At 43.5% G+C, this 22,190-nt stretch overlaps 2 protein-coding genes across 5 annotated transcripts in view; one reads left to right on the top strand and one right to left on the bottom strand.

The window, feature by feature from the left end:
* The window catches only part of HTR3B (5-hydroxytryptamine receptor 3B), a 39,399-nt gene extending 26,594 nt beyond the window's left edge, over nt 1-12,805 (bottom strand). The window contains exon 1 of one of the 2 annotated variants that reach the window (XM_083481101.1): nt 12,619-12,805. The gene's annotated coding sequence lies outside the window, so the exon portion shown is untranslated. The remainder of the gene's footprint in view (nt 1-12,618) is intronic. The other variant, XM_083481097.1, reaches the window with a different exon arrangement.
* USP28 (ubiquitin specific peptidase 28) overlaps nt 11,589-22,190 on the top strand; it is a 33,671-nt gene continuing 23,069 nt past the window's right edge. For all 3 annotated transcript variants that reach the window (XM_083480924.1, XM_083480925.1, XM_083480926.1), the window contains exons 1-6: nt 11,589-11,902; nt 18,324-18,401; nt 19,042-19,174; nt 19,891-20,008; nt 20,577-20,739; nt 21,762-21,848. In XM_083480924.1, the coding sequence (XP_083337050.1) occupies nt 11,840-11,902; nt 18,324-18,401; nt 19,042-19,174; nt 19,891-20,008; nt 20,577-20,739; nt 21,762-21,848 (642 nt within the window). In that variant the 5' untranslated portion in view covers nt 11,589-11,839. The remainder of the gene's footprint in view (nt 11,903-18,323; nt 18,402-19,041; nt 19,175-19,890; nt 20,009-20,576; nt 20,740-21,761; nt 21,849-22,190) is intronic.

Below are 22,190 nucleotides of genomic sequence, written 5' to 3' on the forward strand. Positions count from 1 at the left end.
CTGTTCATCAGACTCTGCTTCTGAAAATGAAGCTTTGAATTTGTGGTTCCCAATGTGGGGCACATGCCCCACTGGGGGGCAATTTGGTGTTTTTTTTGGGGGGGGGGGCAATTCAAGAATGAGTTATTAACAGCGAATGGCCTTTTAGGCTTCCTCCATGTGAATAGGAGTTCACTTTTTGAATAATAAGAATTATATGTCACGGGGGAGGGGGTATCAGGATTTTAGAGATGCTTAGGCGGGGCATGGCCCAAAAAAGTTTGGGAACCACTGCTTTATATACTTCCAGGATCAGGACCATGGTTGGAAGAGACCTAATAGAGGAAGCCTTGGTTCCTTTCTTGCTGGTGCAACACTTATCCTCCCTAGTTCTGCGGGTTCTTAATTCTCTTGTGGACAGTTCCTTGGCTGCACCTGCTGTTGCGCCCAACCCCTTGACTCTAGTAGGTTTCCTTACTAGCCTGACAGCTCCCCTATCTGGGTTCCTCAGGCTCCTTCGGGAGGAAGGGCAGGACAGCAGTGGAAGAAATAAATAATAACCCCCCTTGCAAACTGCAACATGGCTGTCTTACCAAGAGCAGAAGTACTGTAGCTGGCTGCTTCATAAATCACAATTCTGAAGGGTCAAAACAGATGATGAGATCATGCAGCCAGAAACTCCCAAATGAGTAATGGGCAGTAGATCAGACTAAACCAGCTTTCCCCAACGTGGTGCCCTCAAGCTGTTTTGGACAGCAACTTCTGTCAGCCACAGTCTAAAGATCCAACCCTGGCAATGGAAGAAGCAGTACAGATTCTCTGAACTGTATCGATTTGATCATTCAGCCTGTGCAGAGGCAAAAACTTCCCAGCAATTCTACATAGCCGTTGGGTTGGTTTGTGCTGCACATACAAAGAAGATCAGGATCTGCTGAATCAGGCCATTGGCCCATCTAGTCCAGCATCCTTTTCCCAGTGGCCAACCAGGTGCCTATTATGGGAAGCCTGCAAACAGGACATTGGTGTTAACAGCAGTGCTTTCCCTACTTGCGTTTCTATGCAACGGGGTCTTCAAAGTTATATTGCCTTCGATGTTGTGGCTAGTAGTCATTCATAGCCTTACCTTCATGCAGCCATGATTTGGGTTGTCCTCACAGCAACCCATATATATATAAACCTTTCACACTCTGCCTTCTGTTTCATCCCAGGGAAGGAGGCAGCAAGATTCAATGAAAAGAAAAGGGAAGCAATAGCTTTATGGGGGCACCAGGAAAATCATTCATATTGTCTTGAAGTTACTAGCCAAGCTTGCAAACATGTTCAGCAGCCAAGATGGGTTTAAAAGGCAGGGGACAGATTCAGATTATCTCATAGATTTGGGCCACCTCAACATCCTGTTGCAAACAGGGCCACTTTCACCTCCAAAAATCAGGCCAAGGGAAGCTCAACCGATCTCTCTGAGCGCCCCCCCCCCAAGAAGAAACACATGTTTACAAAATGTTCCAAAATGTCATTGCTACCCAGATTTGGAATGCAGGAGTTTGAATTTGTGCTTTAACCATATACTTCAAAATTGCAAGAGGTCCTAGGCATCTGGTGCCGCTGTTTGGAGCAGTGAAATGTCTCGGGCGTTTGGATGAAGTACTAAAATAGAGAGGTGACACCTTGTTCAAGACCTAGGAAGATTTGAACCGCGTTTTGTGGGTTTGCAAACAGGGCCAGTTCAAGACATTTTGCTGCGTGCAGCAATGGACAAGGTGGCCACCCCTCCCGGTTCTGTGCACAGAAGACAAGAGGACTGACAGCTGAATCTTCCTTAAGAACATAAGAAGAGCCCGCTGGATCAGGCCAATGACTCACTGAGTCCAACACCCTTTTCTTACAGTGGCAACTCAGATGCCTGTGGGAAACCTGCAGCGCAGGAGTTCTCTCCCCTCCTGTGGTTTTTAGCAGCTGGTATTCAGAAGCATCACTGCCTCTGACCCTGGAGGCAGAGCATGGCTAGTAGTCACCGATAGTCTTGTATGCCATGAATTTGGAACTAGCTCGGTATTGTTTTCACTCAATGGCATTTCAGACTCTCCCATTGCTACCTGGAGAGACCAGGGAATGAACCTGGGACCTTTTACACTCAAAGTACTTTCTCTGCTCCTAAGCTATGGTCCTCCATCCCTCATCAATATCCTAGAGGTTGAAGCTGGCAAGAGAGGAGTTGGGTGCATGGGACGATCTCTTCCATTCCCTTCTAGGATCTTCTGTGTGCCTTCTCCCTCTCTCTCCCTCTGCTGCACCCTTCATGCTGCTCAGTAGGAAAGCAACAATCTAGCCCTGGCCCCTCCGGAATGGCTATCTGAATTATCGAGATGGTGAAAGGTTTATTATGCAAACATAATAAACGTAATAAGGGACGTGTTTATTATGCAAACGGCAACTGAGTTATGTGTCCTTTAAGACTACTAAATAGTTTTTAATTACTGCTATATCAGTAAATCCCATAAATATGCAAATGCAATTAGTTCACAAAATAGGCCCTAAATATCTTTATTCCTCTCCAACAAAGTTCTTTGAAGTTAATCGCCAGCTCCCTTTGTTCACTCCCTTGGCAGCGGAGCCGAAAATGATGGGAATTATGACAGATGTACACATTTTTGGGAGGGGAGAAGTGTATTTTCCCACCCCCACCCCTCATCCAAATGCCACATCTGGACAGGCAGAGATGGGATATGGAGGAGGGGAAGAAGAGATGGATGAGGAAACACCCCCTCCCAGAGAACAACTTCATCATTTGGCTCACAGCAAAGTGTTTTGTGCTGTGCACAACAGACATATCACAACAAGTGGCTCTTGCAACAAGATGCAAATGCACATAGTGTTCCCTTTCTGGATTCCAAACAGTTTAATTTCCTCTTCCCCCGGTTTTCTGTTCTCCCCCCCCCCCAAAAAAAGAGAGAGCAGCCTGTTAGCATCCCATGCCCTCCAAGCATGCTCTGCTCACATTGACCCATTTTAAGCACACAGATGGTTGCACCCCCTGCTAAAGTTTTTGCTGTGCCTTTGGAAACCTTGAAATTCTCCTAAGCTTCCTGACAGCTCCCGCTTGTGTGTGTGTGTGTGTGTGTGTGCCAATTTGGCTACATAAGGAGCAACACTCAAAGACTTGGGATCATTTCTTCTTCTTTGGTGATCATAGCCAAGTAAGATTGTCTTCCATGAACATGGTCTTAACAGTGAGTTAAGTAAGTGTCTGTGGAGGCCAATTCTGGATCCCCACGTCCTTCCACAGTGGGGACATTGGTTTCCGGGCAGGAGTTGATCACAGTGAGGGTTTGCCAAGCGTGCCTTCCTCTTAACACGTTTCTCCATTTCGTCCTGAGTTCGAGCGTCTTCAAAGCCCATGACACCTTTGGTAAAGGCTGTTCTCTAATTGGAGCACTCTCAGGCCAGTGATTCCCAGTTGTTGGTGCTTAAACTACTTTTTTTTTAGATTTGCCTTGAGAGAATCTTTATACTTCTTTTGTTGACCACCAGCATTACGCTTTCCATTTTAAGTTCGGAATGCAGTAGTTGCTTTGGAAGATGATAATCAGTCATTCAAACAATATGACCAGTCCAACAAAGTTGATGTTGAAGAATCATTGCTTTGACACTGGTGAACTTTGCTTCTTCCAGTACACTGGCATTAGTTCGCCTGTCTTCCCAAATGATGTGTAAAAATTTTCGGAGACACCATTGATGGAGCTTATAAGTGGTCCATGTTTCACAAGCTTACAGTAACATTGGTAGTACAATAGCTTTGTAAACAAGCATTTTGGTTTCCCTGCAGATGTCCCAGTCCTCAAACACTCTGCACTTCAGTCGGGAGAAAGCTGCACAAGAAGTACCTACAGCAAAATGGCACCATACAGAATGCATCGGCTTCTGTTCAGCATGCCAGTGGTTCTATCCCATTCCACCACCACAGCTTTCCATCCTCTTCCCCCAAACAAGTCAGCATTCAGTGGCCACTGAGCATACTCAGACCTCATTTGGCTGTTTTGAGTGGGTGTGTTTGTGCAACAGTGTTCACTCCTGGCTACATTAAAATCTCAGGTTTCTCCATTGATTTCTACAGGCAGCATTCACTTCTGTTCCTGGGAATGTTCAAAAATAGCTTCTCAGGCAGGCTGAACCAAAGAATTGCTTAACCAGAAAAGAAGAGAATTCTCTCTGACTTTTCAATATCTGTGTGTATCTCTTCCATCTTTTTTCCACGATAGTCGACCCTCTCTTTTTTTGCTACCCCCACCTCAGTCACCATTGCACGGGCACTAAGTAAACACATTTCTCATTAGGGGTTTTCTTTGGGGTGGGGTGTAACTTCTTAGAGGTTTCCCTCCTGAAACTTTGTTGTACTGGTGCATATAACACTGGTCCCTAAAGACCTACATTGGCTCCCAGTATGTTTCTGAGCACAATTCAAAGTCTTGGTGCTGACCTTTAAAGCCCTAAAGGGCCTCGGCCCAGTATACCTGAAGGAGCGTTTCCACTCCCATCATTCAGTCCGGACACTGAGGTCCAGCTCCAAGGGCCTTCTGGCAGTTCCCTCACTGTGAGAAGCGAAGTTACAGGGAACCAGGCAGAGGGCATTCTCAGTAGTGTCGCCCGCCCTGTGGAACGCCATTCCATCAGATGTCAAGGAAATAAACAACTATCTGACTTTTAGAAGATATCTGAAGGCAGCCCTGGTTGGGGAAGTTTTTAATGTTTGATGGTGTTTTTAATATTCTGTTGGAAGCTGCCCAGAGTGGCTAGGGAAACCCAGCCCAATGGGCGGGGTATATATTATTATTATTATTATTATTATTATTATTATTATTATTATTATTATTATTATTATTTAAAGCTTGGGGTCCTCCTCTGTATGCTGGTGCCTTCTGCTTGTGGCGTGGGTAGCATCTGCGGCAGATGCTGGGTGGGGAATATCAGTAGCCCCCTATTTTTTCCTTCTGAGTCCCTTGGCTATACATTTCTTTCAGAGAACAAAGCTATGAGTCATGCAGCTCCAAAAAGAGCCTGCTGCTCTCACGTGGGATGGAGGAGGAGGACAGTGTACTCCTGGCTAGTATTGAAACAAGATCCAACTGTCAACCCTGTTGGATTCTGTAAGTGTAATGGGGCCACAGGTTCCATCTTGACTTTTGTTGCAGTCAACCAAATGCCTTGGCCAGTTCTAATTAGAAGGAGCTTGTTTGCCAATTTAAACTGCAACCCTATGCCAAACATAATTATGCTGGAGTAAGTCCCTTTGAAAGGGACGCGGTTGGCACTGTGGGTTAAACCACAGAGCCTAGGACTTGTTGATCAGAAGGTCGGCGGTTCGAATCCCCGTGACGGGTGAGCTCCCCTTGCTCGGCGGGAAGGTAAACGGCGTTTCCATGCACTCCTCTGGTTTGCCAGAAGCCGCTTAGTCATGCTGGCCACATGACCCGGCCACATGACCCGGAAGTTGTACACCGCCTCCCTCGGCCGCAACCGAGGATGAGCGCCACAACCCCAGATGAGCGCCGCAACCCCAGAGTCGGTCACAACTGGACCTAATGGTCAGGGGTCCCTTTACCTTTCCCTTTTAAGTCCCTTTGAACAGTACAGTGGGACTTAAATCTGCAAAGATGTTCATAGGATTGTGCCATTAATTAGGTAAAATGGTCCTAGGGAAAGGTGTTCCCATGTATCCTCCTGCAGAATTAAATCAGCCTCTCCCAGCATGGGACCTTCCAAATGTTATGAACATCAGCTCTCAAAAGTCCCACCCAGCATGGTCCTGCTTCAATCCATCCTAGCATGCTATAGCTCTATGGGCTGATGCTGACATGGGTTGCAGTAGAAACAATATGAAGGGCACCAGGCTGGGGAAAGCTGACTTCAATTCAAATCTTTATTACTGCCATAAAGGTAAAGGTAAAGGTCCACTAGGTCCAGTCGTGACCGACTCTGGGGTTGTGGCGCTCATCTCACTGTACTGGCCAAGGGAGCCGGCGTAAAGCTTCCAGGTCATGTGGCCAGCATGACTAAGCCGCTTCTGGCGAACCAGAGCAGCACACGGAAACGCCGTTTACCTTCCTGCCAGAGCAGTACCTATTTATTTACTTGCACTTTTGGGGGTGCTTTCGAACTGCTAGGTTGGCAGGAGCAGGGACCGAGCAACAGGAGCTCACCCCATTGTGGGAATTTGGACCACCGACCTTCTGATCAGCAAGTCCTAGGCTCTGTGGTTTAACCCACAGCGCCACCCGCGTCCCTATTACTGCCATAGACCAGCATAAAAGGGTGGGATACAGTCATTTAAAAACTGAAAAGCATTTTGGAATGCTTAAAGGTATTAAAACAGAAGGTGAATATAAAAGTCTATAAGAATTTAAAAGAAGCTAAAAGAGTATGAGCATTGGGGTGGGTGTGGAAGAGCATAAAAGGTTGATACAGTGGTACCTCAGGTTACAGATGCTTCAGGTTACTGACTCTGCTAACCCGGAAGTAGTACCTCCGGTTAAGAACTTTGCTTCAGGATGAGAACAGAAATAGCGCGGTGGCAGTGTGGCAGCAGCAGGAGGCCCCATTAGCTAAAGTGGTGTCTAAGGTTAAGAGCAGTTTCAGGTTAAGAACAGACCTCCGGAATGAATTCAGTTCTTAATCCAAGGTACGACTGTATATAAAAGACTTTACTAATTTACAGTGCAATCTGATATGTTCATTAAAACTAGTTTGGCACAGGTAGTCCTTGGACAAATTTTGAGCGCTGCTCTGCAGAATCTAGCAACATTGTATATTGTAGCAGGATTGGTATCTGAGAGCAGCAGGGAGGTATAGGATTGCCCTGTGCACCCTGGGTACTTATGAAGTAGTGGGGAACTCAGGCTAATACGAATGTCTCTGTAATACAGGCACTGGAGAAGGACATGCTCTACCGTTAAAGCTGACTTAGAGAAATGTACTCAGACAGCTCTGAGGCGGCAACACTCTCTAGCTCCATTTACTGATGTGTTGGTCAGTTTGGGGGTTTTTTAAAATGTAATTTCTACCACCACCACCCCTTTCACCATAAAACAGCCTCAAGGCGGCATATAATAATAAGATACAATAATAAATAGAATTATAGAGAAAAGCAGTAAATAATAAGACAGCACGTTAAACCAGCAGATAAAAGCCAGTGGAAGGTCTGGGGCAGTGCTTGGTTTAAAGGGTTGCTTCATCCAAGTTCAGTTTAAAGGTTGCAATCCCTAAGAAGGAAGAAGAAACCTTGCAGTTGTCCATCCGGACAATGAGAAAACTAGGAGGACTCCACTGGAATCTGAAGGGTAAGAGTTGGTGACGGTATCTGGGGAGAGAATTTTATAATGTGGAGGTCGCCAATAAGTACCCACCTTACATTAGGAGGCGGTGACAGCTGGAAAAAGCCCTCTGTTGAATGAACCAATGCATGGATAGTGAGACAAGGCAGTTTTAAAGGTCAAATCCAGCACTTTGGAAACAAATTGGGAGCCAGTGCAAAGCTGCCCAGAGGCATATGGAAAGGGTAAGTGTGTAGAAACCATTTAGTGGACCTGCCGCATGTTTTAATATTCAAAATATACCCCTGTCCTGTTCAGAATTACCGTAATTTGTTATCCTTAAAGTTTTTGCAAAGCTACTGCTGCCATGCACATTTTGCATAGTCAGAGTGCCATCTGGGGGCCAAATCGGATTTTTCTGGTGTGTATGATTTGCCGTCTGATAAATGATGGGATGGTAACACAGCATGTCCTGCTTTCATTTTAGGTGCCATTTGTTGTGTGATTTTAATCGGAGGATTCATTATTTTGTTATTGAATCACTTCACTTGATAGGGGAACCCAGAGCAGGACCCCTGAAGTGGATCTCAAGATTCAGGTCAGTGTATGTGGAAGAAGGCCGTGTCTTAGATATCCTGGTTCCAGGCCATCAAGGGTTAAAACCAGCATTTTAAAATTGGGCCACAAAAATGGGTTTGGAGACCGTGGAGCTTCTTTAAATTTGTAGGAGACATTTCCCCAAAATGGCGGTTGGCCATTCTCTTGCAACCCTGATCACACTGATCACATGGTGCCTAAAAGCGTATTTGTTTATTTTTATCAAAGTATATGTTTTGGGATGTTTCAATAACAGTCAATCTATTATCATAAAATAATATAATTACATCAGGAAGTACGAAAGAGAGTCAGGGCTTGTAGGTGGGGTCTCTTCTAGCCCTGCCTAGGGATGCCATGGTTTGAACATGAGACCTTCCACATGCAAAGAGAGCCACTATGCTGTGTAATGGATAGAGTGTCAGACCAGGATTCAAATCCCCACTCAGCCATGATCCTCACTGAGTGAACCTGGGGCCAGACAATGCTTCTTAGTCTAGCCTACCTCACAGGGCTGTTGTGAAGATTAAATGAGGAGGGGGAAACCTCATTTACCACCTCAAGCTCTTTGGAGAGAAAAATGAGATGTAAAAGCAATAAATATTTTTTTTAAGAATGTGTGAGCAATGGCCTGTTCCAGGCAAGATAAGCAGAAACACACCTGAGACCTGGTCAGTGCTGTAGCAGAGCTGCGGGAGACAGGGATGAAGTACTACTATTTAATTCACAGAAGGGATGATAATGTCATCTCCTGGGGTGCTTATTTGCCAATCCTCCGCATGCCAAATAGATAAGCTTTTAACAGAGAGAAACACACTAAATAAGCTAAGCAGAGGAAAAGAGATAAATTACAATACAGTACATGGCTCTGGGTTAAATTGACATTTTTATTTTGGAAAATTCCAAAGCCTCTTTATTACAACCAACAAAATGGTTCCAAAATAGTGATAAAACACTCGAGTCCACTAGAATGCTTCACCATACTGGGTGTTAAGCAAGGGGCGGGGGGAGGATGGATCAACACCATATTATTAATTATTATTTATTGAATTCATATATTGCCCTATACCTAGAAGTCTCAGGTGGGTTCACATAACAAAAACAAAATATAAAACCAGTAAATATATAATCAAAATAAAAACAACAGCCCAATAACGCGCGCCCCCAAACCCCACATTTTAAAAGGGCATAGGATGTCATACCACTCCCACAAAAAAATCTTGGGAACTGTATTTTGTTGAGGGTGCTGGGAATTGTAGCTCTAGGAGAGGAAAATACAGTTCCTGTGAAGTCATGTGCTATAAACGGGTGCTGAATGTGCTTTAAATGTTAAGTGTTATTATCTGTAAAAAGCCGCTGGGTACTGAAGCCATAAATATTCCCTGCATCCTTTCCCCACTAATCCGTCAATATTCCCCCAGATCCCCACCTCACCCCTACATCTTCGCAACTCTGTGGATCCTTGATCCAGTTTTCCCACATAGGGCTCCCTCGAAATGATGCTGGACTCCAACTCCCATTAGCCCCAGCCAGTGTAACCACTGATAGGGCATGATGGGACTTGGAGTCCAGCTGCATCTCAATAGAAGGTTGTAGGCTGGCCATGACGTGTCCCTCTTTCCAAAATGAGAGGGTGTTTTAAAACTGCAGTAAGCACACAACCCCTGTTGTTTCAAACTCCCCACCACCCTGAAGGGTCTTGTGTTGAATGGAGATATAGAGATAGATAGATAGATAGATAGATAGATAGATAGACAGACAGACAGACAGACACACAGAGAGAGAGAGAGAGAGAGTCATACCTCGGGTTACAGATGTTTCAGGTTGCACGTTTTTTGGTTTTTTTCGGGTTACTTCCGGGTTTCGGTGCTCGTGCATGCACAGAAGTGCTGAATCGTGCTTTGTGCATAAACGCCAAATCACAACCCGCGCATGCGCAGACGCGGCACTGCAGGTTGCGGACGCTGTGGGTTGCAAACGTGCCTCCCGCACGGATCACGTTCGCAAGCCGAGCATCCACTGTATCTCCATTATTATTTTTGAATACAATTTTTAATTAAATTTTCTGTTTTGCCATTTAGAATACTCATTTTTACATCCTTAAGATATCAAGGACATTCCTTCTTCTCTTTCCATGGCTCATTTACATATCATAAACCCCTGCATATTTTACAAAAACTATACCATTCAGTATTCCATTGTTGCATCCATCAAAACTTATTTACACTGTTGAATTTATCTTAACGCTGACAGCGTTTTCAGGTGTACACAATTCCCCCCCCCATATATTAAATAAACGTTTTCCAATCTTCTCTAAACATATGTTCTTCTTGTTCTCTTATTCTATAGGTTAAGTTTGCAAGTTGTGCATACAGTGGTGCCCTGCAAGACGAATGCCTCACAAGACGGAAAACCCGCTAGACAAAAGGGTTTTCCATTTTTGAGCTGCTTTGCAAGACGATTTTCCCTATGGGCTTGCTTTGCAAGACGAAAACGTCATGCGAGTATTCCGGTTTTTTCCGCTCCCCCCCTTTTTTCTAAGCCGCTAGTAGCCTTTTAGCCGCTAATCCGCTAAGCCTTTAATAGCCGCTAAGCCTTTAATAGCCGCTAAACCGCTAATAGCGCTAATCCGCCAATAGGGTTGCTTCGCAAGACGAAAAAACCGCTAGACGAAGAGACTCAAGGAACAGATTAATTTCGTCTTGCGAGGCACCACTGTATTCTGTCAACTTAAGTTGCCATTCTTCTTTGGTTGGGAGGGACCTCACTCATTTTCCATTTTGGGGCTAACAAAACACGGGCCCCAGTAGTGGGCATACATAAATAACCTTTTCTGACACCTGGGGATTTCAGTCCGAATAATGCTTGGGGGGTGGGGGGGAATCTATCTAAAGATAGTTTTTTATTTAAGTTACATTATAGTCCAAAGGCTATTCATCAGGAAATAAGGATTTAAATTTTTCATGTGTGCAAAAACTCAAGTCTGTTTTTTTAGTCGTTTAACCATATCAGTTAACAAACATGGATACATATGCTATGCTATTGTTTTAGTTAAATAAATTGTTTGAATTGCTATTAAGGAAATGATAACCTTTCTCCTTCCAATAAAGTATAGCAGAAAAGTTGTCCAAATATAAACAATAATTTCATAATTAACTGTCTATGTATTTCTAATAGTATAACCAAATCAGTAATTTTTGATATAACTGTAAAAACCACTCTGAAAATTTATTATTCCAAATATGAAACCTTCATCTGGTTGTAAATATTAAGATTATACCAGCAAGAATGAGTCTTTCTGTGAAAAAAATGATTGAAATCAAGTCTCACTGACTAATGATTTAAATCAATTCTTACTGACTAGGGATTTAAATCGTGATTTAAATCGATTTGATTTAAATCAAATCCATCCTGACAGAAACCCATTCTGACGTGCATAAATATTTAATGAATGCAGCGTATTAGCAGAACTGAAGTAAATATACTGTATCTGAGGGCGAGATTTAAAACTTTCGCCTCACGTTTAGCGGGGGGGGGGGGAGGGAATGCGGACTATTACCGGCCGCCTCGAGCGAAGGCGACTCGTCGTCGGGAGCGAAGCGGTCGCGAGGCGGAGCGACCCGCACGGCATTCGGCTGCTGCTCAGCCAAAAGGAACGGGAAGAGGAGCTAGGTAAAAAAAGCTCTCTCGTGAGCATGCGCACCTCGCTCCGAGGGGGGGGCGCAGCCGGAGGAGGTTCGAACCCGACACGCCCTCTCTCTCGCGCGCGCGCTCCTCTTTTCGGAAATATTTGTTTTTCGTTTGGGTGAGGGGCGGCGTGCGTCGCCCTCTGCCGCGCGCTGATAGGTCGGCGGCGTGGGCGGGGCTTGGCGTGGGCGGCGGTTTGCGGGGAGCGTGGAGAGCGGAGAGCTCGGGCCGCCTCTGTGGTGGCTGAGGAGGAGGCGGCGGCGGCGGCGGGCGCGATGACGGCCGAGCTGCAGCAGGCCCAGGAGGGGGGCGCGGCTGCCGTCGAGAGCCAAGGACGGGTGAGGGATTGGGGGCCTGTCCGGGGGTGGGGCGGTTCGTGAGAGAGAGAGAGAGAGAGAGAGAGAGAGAGAGAGAGAGTCCGAGTTGGGTCGCCTACCTTGGTCTGCCACCCGCGACGGTATACTGGGGAGAGGGAAGAAACCCGCGCCTCTTTGCCTTTTCACTTCTCTGCCTTCCCCCTTCTATCCTCCCCCCCCCTCCAAAAAAAAAAAAACCACCCCAGGGCTCAGTCTGTATATAAACAGATATAGCCGTTAATATTAGCAATATTCATTAGTATTGCGATTGTTATTTATTGCTGTTATATTCATCGCTGGTCACCTATTTATATAACCTTTTTCCTGTAAACACAAAAAAGTCTCCTGGTTCAATATTGCGTGTAAAAGTGTGCTTTGAGCGCCCTAAATAGAACACCCTAGATACTTGATGGATGAAGCTGTAAGTGGCAGAAGAAGAGGAGGGCCTTTATGGGTTTACAGGACTTTTTTCTTTGTGCTTCTTCTGTTCCCCTAAACGGAAAACTCTGAAAGTGGGGTCGTAGCATTAGCAGGCAAACAAAGAGGAAGGAAGAAATTTCAGGTGCTACGAATCAGTTTATTGCGAGATGAGGCGGGGTTTTTGCCTCCCCTGCAGACACTTTTTAAAAGTGCTATTTTTCTAGAAAAAGAGATGCCGTAACTCACCCTTGTTCTCTTATAATGGCAGTGGCAGCCACCTGAGAGGTGCTTGAAGTGAGTTCTGGTGCTTTCCAGTGGGGAGGGGGGAAAGCCCTGCTCTTCTCTAAACTACTTAAAGTATCTTAATACTTGCTTGCTGTTTTTCCTTTCACACACCTCAGAGATGCATGTCTTCATGGTGTATCTGTTAGTTTAGTATACACTTTTCTTTCGTCAGCTGGGTTTTGCGTTTCTCGTGCACCTTTGACATTTATAGATATGAACCTCCCTTGCTGCTCCTCAGAATCCCCTTTCGGCATTCCCGCATCACTGTGGGTAGGGGGATAATTAAAATTTATGGCTGCTGTAAATGGATTCTAGATGTGTGATTTTAAGGTGGTGTTCTTACATTACTCTAGAACTCTCTGAGGACCTTGGGCCCAGTGAAAGTAGTAAAGACTTTGCTTGGTTTTTATAGGAAAGTTCAGCTGGGCAAGCGGCAAGCAGTAGTCATGAGCTCGCTCTGATACGTAGGAATATTGCAGATCTGTTGATTCTGCCTTGTGGATTTCAGTGGCAAAAATTCAGCTAAGCAAGATCCGCTTTGCACACTGAAATGTGCTGCTGCTAGTGGTGCTGTTTGAAAAAGGTAGCTGTGACTTTATCTGTACATAGGTAGCAAACCCTGTGGTTGGATTGCTGCTTGTGGTGGTGATGCCCTGGTAATACAACCATCCCTTAAATTTGTGGTGCATATGACTTTTTTGCTCCTGTTAAGACTGTCTTTGTTTCATTTATGTCAGGATAAGATGTCTATACACTTAGTGGGAAAAGTTGCTGCTAGGCTGCTAAGTGGGGCAACCCAATTGGACTATGGGGTCACTGGTCCTGAATGTGCTACAGTGGTTGGCAGTGACCTACCAGGCCAAATTCAAAGTATTAGTCCTTGCGTATGAAGCCTATCCACTATGTCTGACCCTACAATTGGCAGGTGAGACCTTATTGGTGGTGGTGCCACTCAGGGCTGCCTGGTTGTTGACCTTTGACAGGGTCTTTTCAGTGTCAGTTTACCATTTTTGGAATGTCATCCCTAATGAGGAACTTCTCTATCTCTTACCATTGGCTTTCAGGAGAAATTTTAAAACATTCCTTTTTATTCGGGAATGAATATTTATTCAGATGACTGAAATATACTGTTCTTGGCCATCCCAAGATCGTTGGAAGGAACTGTTTTTAGATTGCTTTTTAATGTTTTATCATTGTGCCTGGTGTCCTGGGCCACTTCAGGAGATGGGCATGATATAAATCAAATGAATAAAATAAACAGTTAGATAAAACATACAGGTGATGAGCAGGATTTGTTTTTGGCCTGGCAACCCATTTTGTGGTACCAAATGAAGCTTGTGAATCTGATAACTATAAATATTTTTTATTTACTTGAACTTAATATGTTTCCTAGTCAAAGCATTGTTTAATGTCTGGATAAGATACAAGGACTTATTGGAAAATAAAACTCCAAGGTGGTTGTCACCGATGGAAGCGAAAGCTCTGAAAAAGTTCAATATGGAGGCCAAATGGCCGAAATATTGGGAAATTTTGGAACAAGACGGAGATAGATTGAAATTGCAGAGTTTTGAGAAATTAAAAAACAAAGTGCGAGACTGGTTTCATTATTATCAGATAATGGAGACATATAATTTGGATAAGAAAATTGGTTTCCAGGTGGAAAAATCAAAATTAGAAACAGAACTGTTAGAACCTAAAACTAAGATTTTGTGAAAAATGTATAACTTGCTGTTGAAATGGAATACTCAGGATGAAACGGTGAAATCTGCTATGATTAAATGGGCACAAGATGTTGGACATAATATTATGTTTGCTGACTGGGAACAGTTGTGGACCACAGGTATGAAGTTTACAGCATGTAATGCCTTGAGAGAGAATATTATGAAAATGATTTACAGGTGGTACATGACCCCAGTCAAGCTTGCAAAAATCTATCATTTGCCCGATAATAAATGTTGGAAATGTAAAGAAACTGAAGGTACATTCTTTCACCTTTGGTGGACGTGCCCAAGGATTAAAACTTTCTGGGAAATGATATATAATGAACTGAAAAAGGTATTTAAATATATCTTCTTGAAGAAACCAGAGGCCTTCCTCCTGGGCATAGTCGGCCAATTGGTGCTAAAGAAGGATAGAACTTTTTTTATGTACACTACAACAGCAGCAAGAATACTCATTGCAAAGTATTGGAAGACACAAGATTTACCCACTCTGGAAGAATGGCAGATGAAGCTGATGGACTATATGGAACTGGCAGAAATGACTGGCAGAATCCGAGACCAGGGAGAAGAGTCGGTGGAAGAAGATTGGAAGAAATTTAAAGACTATCTACAGAAATATTGTAAAATTAATGAATGTTAGAATGATGTTGGATAGAAATTAAGTGGTTTCCAGCTGTAATGCTTTAAGGGAATATGAAAAATGGGTTGTTAATAGGGAAAAATCTAATGTTACTATTTTAAGACCAAAGATTAGGATAAACAAAAAGGGTAAGGATTTGCTGAGCCAACAAATTGAACTGGAATACAAAAAAGGGAGGTATGAGGAGGTCCGGGAAACAAGCTAAGGAAAATAAGTAATAGAAAAATTGAGTGGTTTTTAATCATTTTTATTTTGTATTTTTTTTTCCTTTTGTATTGTAATATCTTTTAAAAATCTTAATAAATATCTTATAAAAAAAAAGATGTTTCCTAGTCACCTCAATGGATCTAAGTTTCCTTTAAGAAAGAAAGATAATTGTTACAGATTTTTTAAAGATTAACAAAGCCATATTTGGGTCTGGCCTTCACTCTTCTAAACAGAAGTACATAGTTTTCACTAATAGTTATTAACAACTACCAATGTGGTTTGACCAACCAGTGGTAGGTCAGCTTTGTCACTGAACTTAAAATAAAACTTACTAAACCTCTGGGTAATGAAATTCCTTTCACAGTTGCTTGTTACAGTGAATATTAATCATAGTCTAGTACTAATTTTAATTATCTGTCATGATGATGTCAAATTATTTTCTGAGGAGCAGACAGCTTTTTGGCAGGCTTGTAACATCTTCACCGAATGATGGTGTTCCCAGTATTACAAAAATGACTTGCTGTGTGCCATTGGATGTTGACGAGTTGTGTGTGGCACTCAGTGAATGATATTCCCGTGATTAGTATTTTATTGAGCTAGATGCTTCTTTAGTGCTGATTTTAGTGTTCTATTCTGATATTTTTTGGAAATTGTCTTGGTGAGAATTTCGGCCATTAAGGGCAGCCTATAAATATTTCAATTTGTTTTTAAAAAAGAAACCAGTTCCTGACAAATAATTTAACAGGGTGCCTTAGGGACATAAACTGATCTAAATAAGTTGGAACTTGAATGATGTCTTTGCATCTGGAGTATACCCTTTTTGGGGGAGAGGGGTTGCGTGAACATAGTGAGAGTGGGATAATTATGTATAATGTAATGATTCCTAAACTGTATTTTAATTTCCTTCTGGGACTCTGGATGTGAGATTCATAATTGCCAGTATCTGAGTAAGGGGGTTCTTTACCATTCAGTTTGTCTTTACCTGTTTTCCTTGCTGTTTAAAAATGTTGAATATCCACCCTTTCTGAATGCTAGCCAAACTTTTCTGAAAATCAGCTATTTGATCTCCAGTATTTGGGCCCAGCTTGGTTTGTTAATAGGTGAATTTGCATGCCTTTTTCATATTTTGATAAAAAGGACCAGATAACTTTTTAGCCCTTGGGAATTAATGAGACCTGGTTCCTGACTTCTTTTTCTTCTCATTACCTGGATGGAAATTTATCAGTGTAGAATATTATACAGTCACACCTTCGGTTAAATGTGCTTCAGGTTGAGCGTTTTCAAGTTATGCTCCACGGCGACCCGGAAGTAACAGAACGCGTTACTTCCGGGTTTCGCCGCTCGTGCATGCACAGATGCTCAAAATGACGTCATGCGCGGAAGCAGCGAAACGCGACCCGCGCAGACGCGTCTTATGTTCTACTCAGGATGTGAATGGGGCTCCGGAACGGATCCCGTTCGCATCCAAGGGTACCAATTTGGAGTAATTGGACCCTAGATGCTGCTATGCAACTACTCCTTAATCTGCTTGCCTACTTCATAGAACCTCTAGAGTGAAGAAAAGGTGTATTGTTGTTGTTGTTGTTGTTTAGTCGTGTCCGACTCTTCATGACCCCATGGACCAGAGCACGCCAGGCACTTCTGTCTTCCACTGCCTCCCACAGTTTTGTCAAACGCATGTTAGTAGCTTCGAGAACACTGTCCAACCATCTCGTCCTCTGTCATCCCCTTCTTGTGCCCTCAATCTTCCTAACATCAGGGTCTTTTCCAGGGAGTCTTCTCTTCTCATGAGGTGGCCAGAGTATTGGAGCCGCAGCTTCAGGATCTGTCCTTCCAGTGAGCACTCAGGGCTGATTTCCTTCAGAATGGATAGGTTTGATCTTCTTGCAGTCCATGGGACTGTCAAGAGTCTCCTCCAGCACCATAATTCAAAAGCATCAATTCTTCGGCGATCAGCCTTCTTTATGGTCCAGCTCTCACTTCCATACATCACTACTGGGGAAACCATGGCTTTAACTATACGGACCTTAGTCGGCAAGGTTATGTCTCTGTTTTTTAAGAGAGAAAAGCTAGATCATGCTAACTCCACCAGCCAACTGGTTACAGGGCAGTTTGGAGAGGGTCTAGCATGCTGTATATCTTTGGCACCTTGTTGTAAGTGAGAAATGACAAACCTAAATGGCATGTGCAGCCAGCTTAAAATAGCTCCTCATCAAACCCCTGCAAATTCCTGGACTGCTTACGTCTGATAGCATATGCTGCTGCTTTTTGGTAGAATAAATATGTAGACTGCTGGTCTCTCGCCCTGGTAAAGGGATATTTGAACTGGTATTGCTTAGGCCTGGCTATAATTCCTCCTTTAAAGGGCACATGCTCCTTTCTAATAAGGAGCTAGCTTTCACTGAGGCATAAAATGGAACATGTTGCATTTAAATGTATTGATGTCTACTGGTATTTGGAGACTGTAAACTTTTGAGTTGGACAGAATGCTTAATGGCATCTCTAGGTGATCAAATGTCTGCATCTAGAAAGGTCCAGAAAGGTACATTGACCTGTGGAGGCAACCATTGAACTTTCCCTTTTTGTGCTTCACGCATAGAGCCATTGGTCTGGCCTCCTTCCTTGTATGCAGAAGAAACAAACCACACTTTCTGGCTTAGCTGCATGTCCAGCCTAGGGCGTGATGTGTTTTTCTCAAACTGCAGTTGATAAGCCAAGATCAAACCCTGGCTAGAGTTCATGGTTTAGGAACAAAACAAAACAAACAAAAAACCATGGTCACTTGTTTTGGATGTAAATCTTGATTTAGGGATTGTAATTTTTTTCTTCACAGTTCAAGCTTAGGCGTATGCATGGTTATTGAATCATTAGCTCTAGCTCATGTGTGAACTGTGCTGATGTTTCAACTTTCCCCAGCCTGGTACCCACCCTCCAGATGTTGATGGACTCCATCTTCCATCAGCCCAGCCTGTGTGGCCATGGTGAAGGCTGATGGGAGCTGTAGCGCAGCAACATCACCAGGGCACTGGATTGGAGAAGGCTGGTCTACAATGTTGGTATTGCCTCACTGTAAGTATTCTATTGTTATTCCCTTATTGACATGTACTTTCTTTGTCCCGTGTGACTGTAGAATGGCAATGTGCTCATCAACCAGCTCAGAGAGATCACAGGCATTCAGGATCCTTTGTTCCTCCACACAGCCCTGAAGGTAAGTATTCTTCTGCCATTTTGGTAGCACTGGTTGTTGCACTATGAATGTCAGACCTGCTCACCAAGCACTTTTCCTCTGCTTCTGCCTGTGTTCTAGCTGTGCTCTTGGCACTCTTTGTGTTAACCCAGTAGAGCCAGCAGAGGCAGCCATGTTTCCCCAAAGGGATTGCTTCAAGCCAGGAAAAACAACAGTATAAAGACAGCTGTCCACGCTGCCACTCCTGACCTTTAAAAGCACCATCTTAAACATGTCACATTTGCTTCAAGTTCGAATAAGAAGAATGCAGAGAGAGCTTTTTAGTGGGCATTATCTTGCACTTGTATTGCATTTCCGGAGAGGATCACTACCATTTACTGAGCCTCTCCTAGCTCAGGATATAATAGGACCCTTTTAGGAGCATGTATGAAAATGTGGTTCCTGTTTGAAATGCTCTTTTCATTTTCATTGCCCTTCTTTAAAGCTGGACCCCACATCTCTTTAGAATAGTGTACAGACAGGGCAGGATGGGAATTGTACTATACTTTAAATCTTAATTTTCCCAGTGAGTGTCCTGCATAAGCAATTGTTGACCTGAAATACTTTGTCCTGTACATATTTTCTTCCCGTGTTGCACAAATGCTTTGTTCTTTGTCCTTAGGCTGCTGATGGAAACTTAATTCAAGCCGTTAGTTTCCTCACAGAACACCACGCTAAAGAGTCAGGGCAAGAAGCCGTTGCTGCAGAACCATCTGACAGTGAAGGAAGTGCAGTCGGCAAAAATCAGGCAACCAGTAGGTGACTTCTTGCCTTTACCTGAAATATTCTTGCCACAGTTGGATGCATTTTTTGGGAATGCTATATATAGGTTGTGAAAACTTGAGCTATAGGCTCCCATTTATATAGAGACACTTTGCTGGGGCTAATGAAAGACAAGTATGGACCCATTAACAATTGGATTAGATGAAGAGGCTTGATCATTCCATTTTCATTGTTATGATGATGGGGTGAAGGGGCAATAGATTGAAACGGAAACATTGCGATGAGATAGCAATAGGAACAGTGTTTTTGTAATTATATGCTTACATGGATGAGAGCACATTAATTCTGTTAGATGGGAAATGAGCTTACATGTGGCTGGCTGCAAGCCAGGCCCTCATCTAGAACTCCAGACACTTCAGTTTCACACAGTCCTCCAGTCAAAATCTGGATTAAACTGCTTTGACCATCTGTGAGATGTGTGTCCTCATCATTGGAGTGAGTTTGAAAACCATTGTCTTAACATGATGGTCCAAGTTTAATTGTCCATAGAAAGCCTCTGTGTTTGGGTGGTGTTTGGAGTTTGTCTTTGCCAGTGCTTTTGGAAAGCATCAGATGGGGAAGTTTGAAAATGCCTATGCAGTGTTTTGCTTTTAAACTGTTGCCTCCCTGTAAAATACTGTGTCTTGGACTGGTTTTGTGAGGGGCACCTTCACTCTACTTAAATAGTGATAGCCACTTTGGTTTCCAGGTCCAGCTGAAGCAACAGAAGATGATGAAGCTAATCTGCAGGAAGCAGTTTCTTCTGGAGCCCTTGATTTTCCAAGTGTTCAAGTTGTAGAGAAAGATCCAGATGCAACAGTGAATGTGTATGCTGTGCTCTGCCTTTTTCTTTTCTTTGTGCATGTTGTTATCAAATTCCTATCCTGCCCTTTCTTCTAAGGATCCATGGGCAGCAAACAACCAAACAGTAAAACAATACACCAGTCAGCACAGAAGGGGCAGCAGATACCCGTGTCATCGCCATATTTACTCCCTTAGTATCTGTGAAGCGCCTTGGACTATATTTTATCACACTGTCGAAGAATGGTCTTTATTGGCACTGTTTACCCAGGTTGTGTTCAGGTCAGCAAGATGTTCTCCTCTTGTACATCTCCCACACAGTCTGGTCCTCCGCCTGCTGCACTCCATTGTTATCCCAGATAATGTAATCTGATCCCTACAGAATATGATCAAAAATCAGCCCACAAAGGTGTGCCATGCCACAACACCTCTACAGCTGACCACAACAGCCTATGCTGTTAATTGTGGGTGGGTTAAATATAGCTACTCTTCAGTTTTGCAGTTTCCAATCAGAAACATGGGGAGTTTTGTGTGAACACAACCCTAATACAATTAATTTTTGTCGCTGACTTGTTGATTTGTGTTCCCTGGCAGAGTTTATGAACCAAGTGTGGCTGAAAGCAACAATCGGTCCAAACGGAAACGGTGTGATGTCTGGGGAGAGACTGCTGCCCAGAGTGAGTGGAGGAGAGCAGGCGACTGGCCAGTAGGGATGAAAAACATTGGAAATACTTGCTGGTTCAGTGCAGTCATACAGGTAAGATGGCGCCTCTAGTTCTTGAGTGCCATCTGCCGGGGCAAAATGGAGAACTTGTGGCCCTCTAGATGTTGCTGGACTCTGAGATTACTTGAGCCATTGGGTACATTCAAATTGTGATTGAGTGCTGTGGGCACTAGTCACAAACTGACTGCCATGGGGGCATGGTATAACACAACTTCACTGCCCTGGGTATAGCATAGCACACAATTAGAGTGAGTACAGTCATTATTGCTCTATTCCCCTGCCCCAAGACTACCTCATGTTTCCTATACGGAGTCAGCTATTTCCTGCTGGTCAAATGGTGGAGTTAAAAGCCCAAGAACCCTTGTACATTCTTTCCCTGATCCATAAAATTGGATGCTGCTTTTATGATGTTTTATACTATTTATACACTGCTTAGGGTTGTTGTTTTTTAAGTGCCTTTGAAGTACTTTTAAATAAACCAGTACTTTTTTATATAAGAGTTGGTGTGTGTGTGTGAGAGAGAGAGAGAGACCCTGGCCTTCTCATGGGAGAAGATGGTGTCATGCTCTCTCCGATGCCTATTTGCCATGGGGTCCAGTAATAATGGTATTAATAATAATTTATTTATTTATTATTTATACCCTACCCACCTGGCTGGGTTTCCCCAGCCACTTTGGGCAGCTCCCAACAGAATTAAAAGCACAATAAAACATCAAGCATTAAAAGCCTCCCTAAACAGGGCTGCCTTCAGATGTTTTCTAAAAGTCAGTAGGATTGGGAGTGCTTTGTATGTTTCACTGGCTTTAGTGGGAGAGCTGAGCACATGCCGTCATCTTTCTGTTGCCATGATTAAGGTCCACTTCAGAGCAGCAGTTTGTCTCTGCACAGTGTACATGCTTCTGTGACATCAAAAAATGTGTAGGAAACGCATAGCCTTTGAACTTATCATGAATGCTGGCCTACAAAGAGTGTTGTGTTGTGTTCTGAACTGAGATCCAATTACAGTCTTGCTTTGATCAGATGAGGCAGTGGTTTAATTTAAGGGTTTTTGTCAGTCTCTCTTCCAGCTGCCAGAATTCCGCCGGTTGGTTCTTAGCTACTCCCTTCCAGAGAGTGTACTGGAAAATTGTCAAAGCCAAAGCGTAAGTGCTGTCTGAACAAGGTCAGGTTGCTCATTTTCTTGTTGTTGTACTGTCTAAAATTAGAATGAACCCGGCTGATTTTGATAAGTTTATGAATCTAAAACATGTACTTGGTTTGAAACTGGCTTCAGAGTTTGAGGCTGGTTTGTTTTGCCACAGCTGGTATCATGTTTTCTTCAACATCTAGTTTATTATTTCAGGCAGAGTATGGGACTGTGTATGAATATTCTTAAACATTTTTGCATTGTAATACATTAGACGCTCTCTAACTGCATACTTTCAATGTTTCCAAACTTCTCAGCCTCCTTGAATATTGCCCTGAGTACTAAATGGGCAGCTTCC

This window comes from Podarcis liolepis, assembly GCF_965112155.1.
Source record: "Podarcis liolepis genome assembly, chromosome: 16".
Taxonomy (NCBI): domain Eukaryota; kingdom Metazoa; phylum Chordata; class Lepidosauria; order Squamata; family Lacertidae; genus Podarcis; species Podarcis liolepis.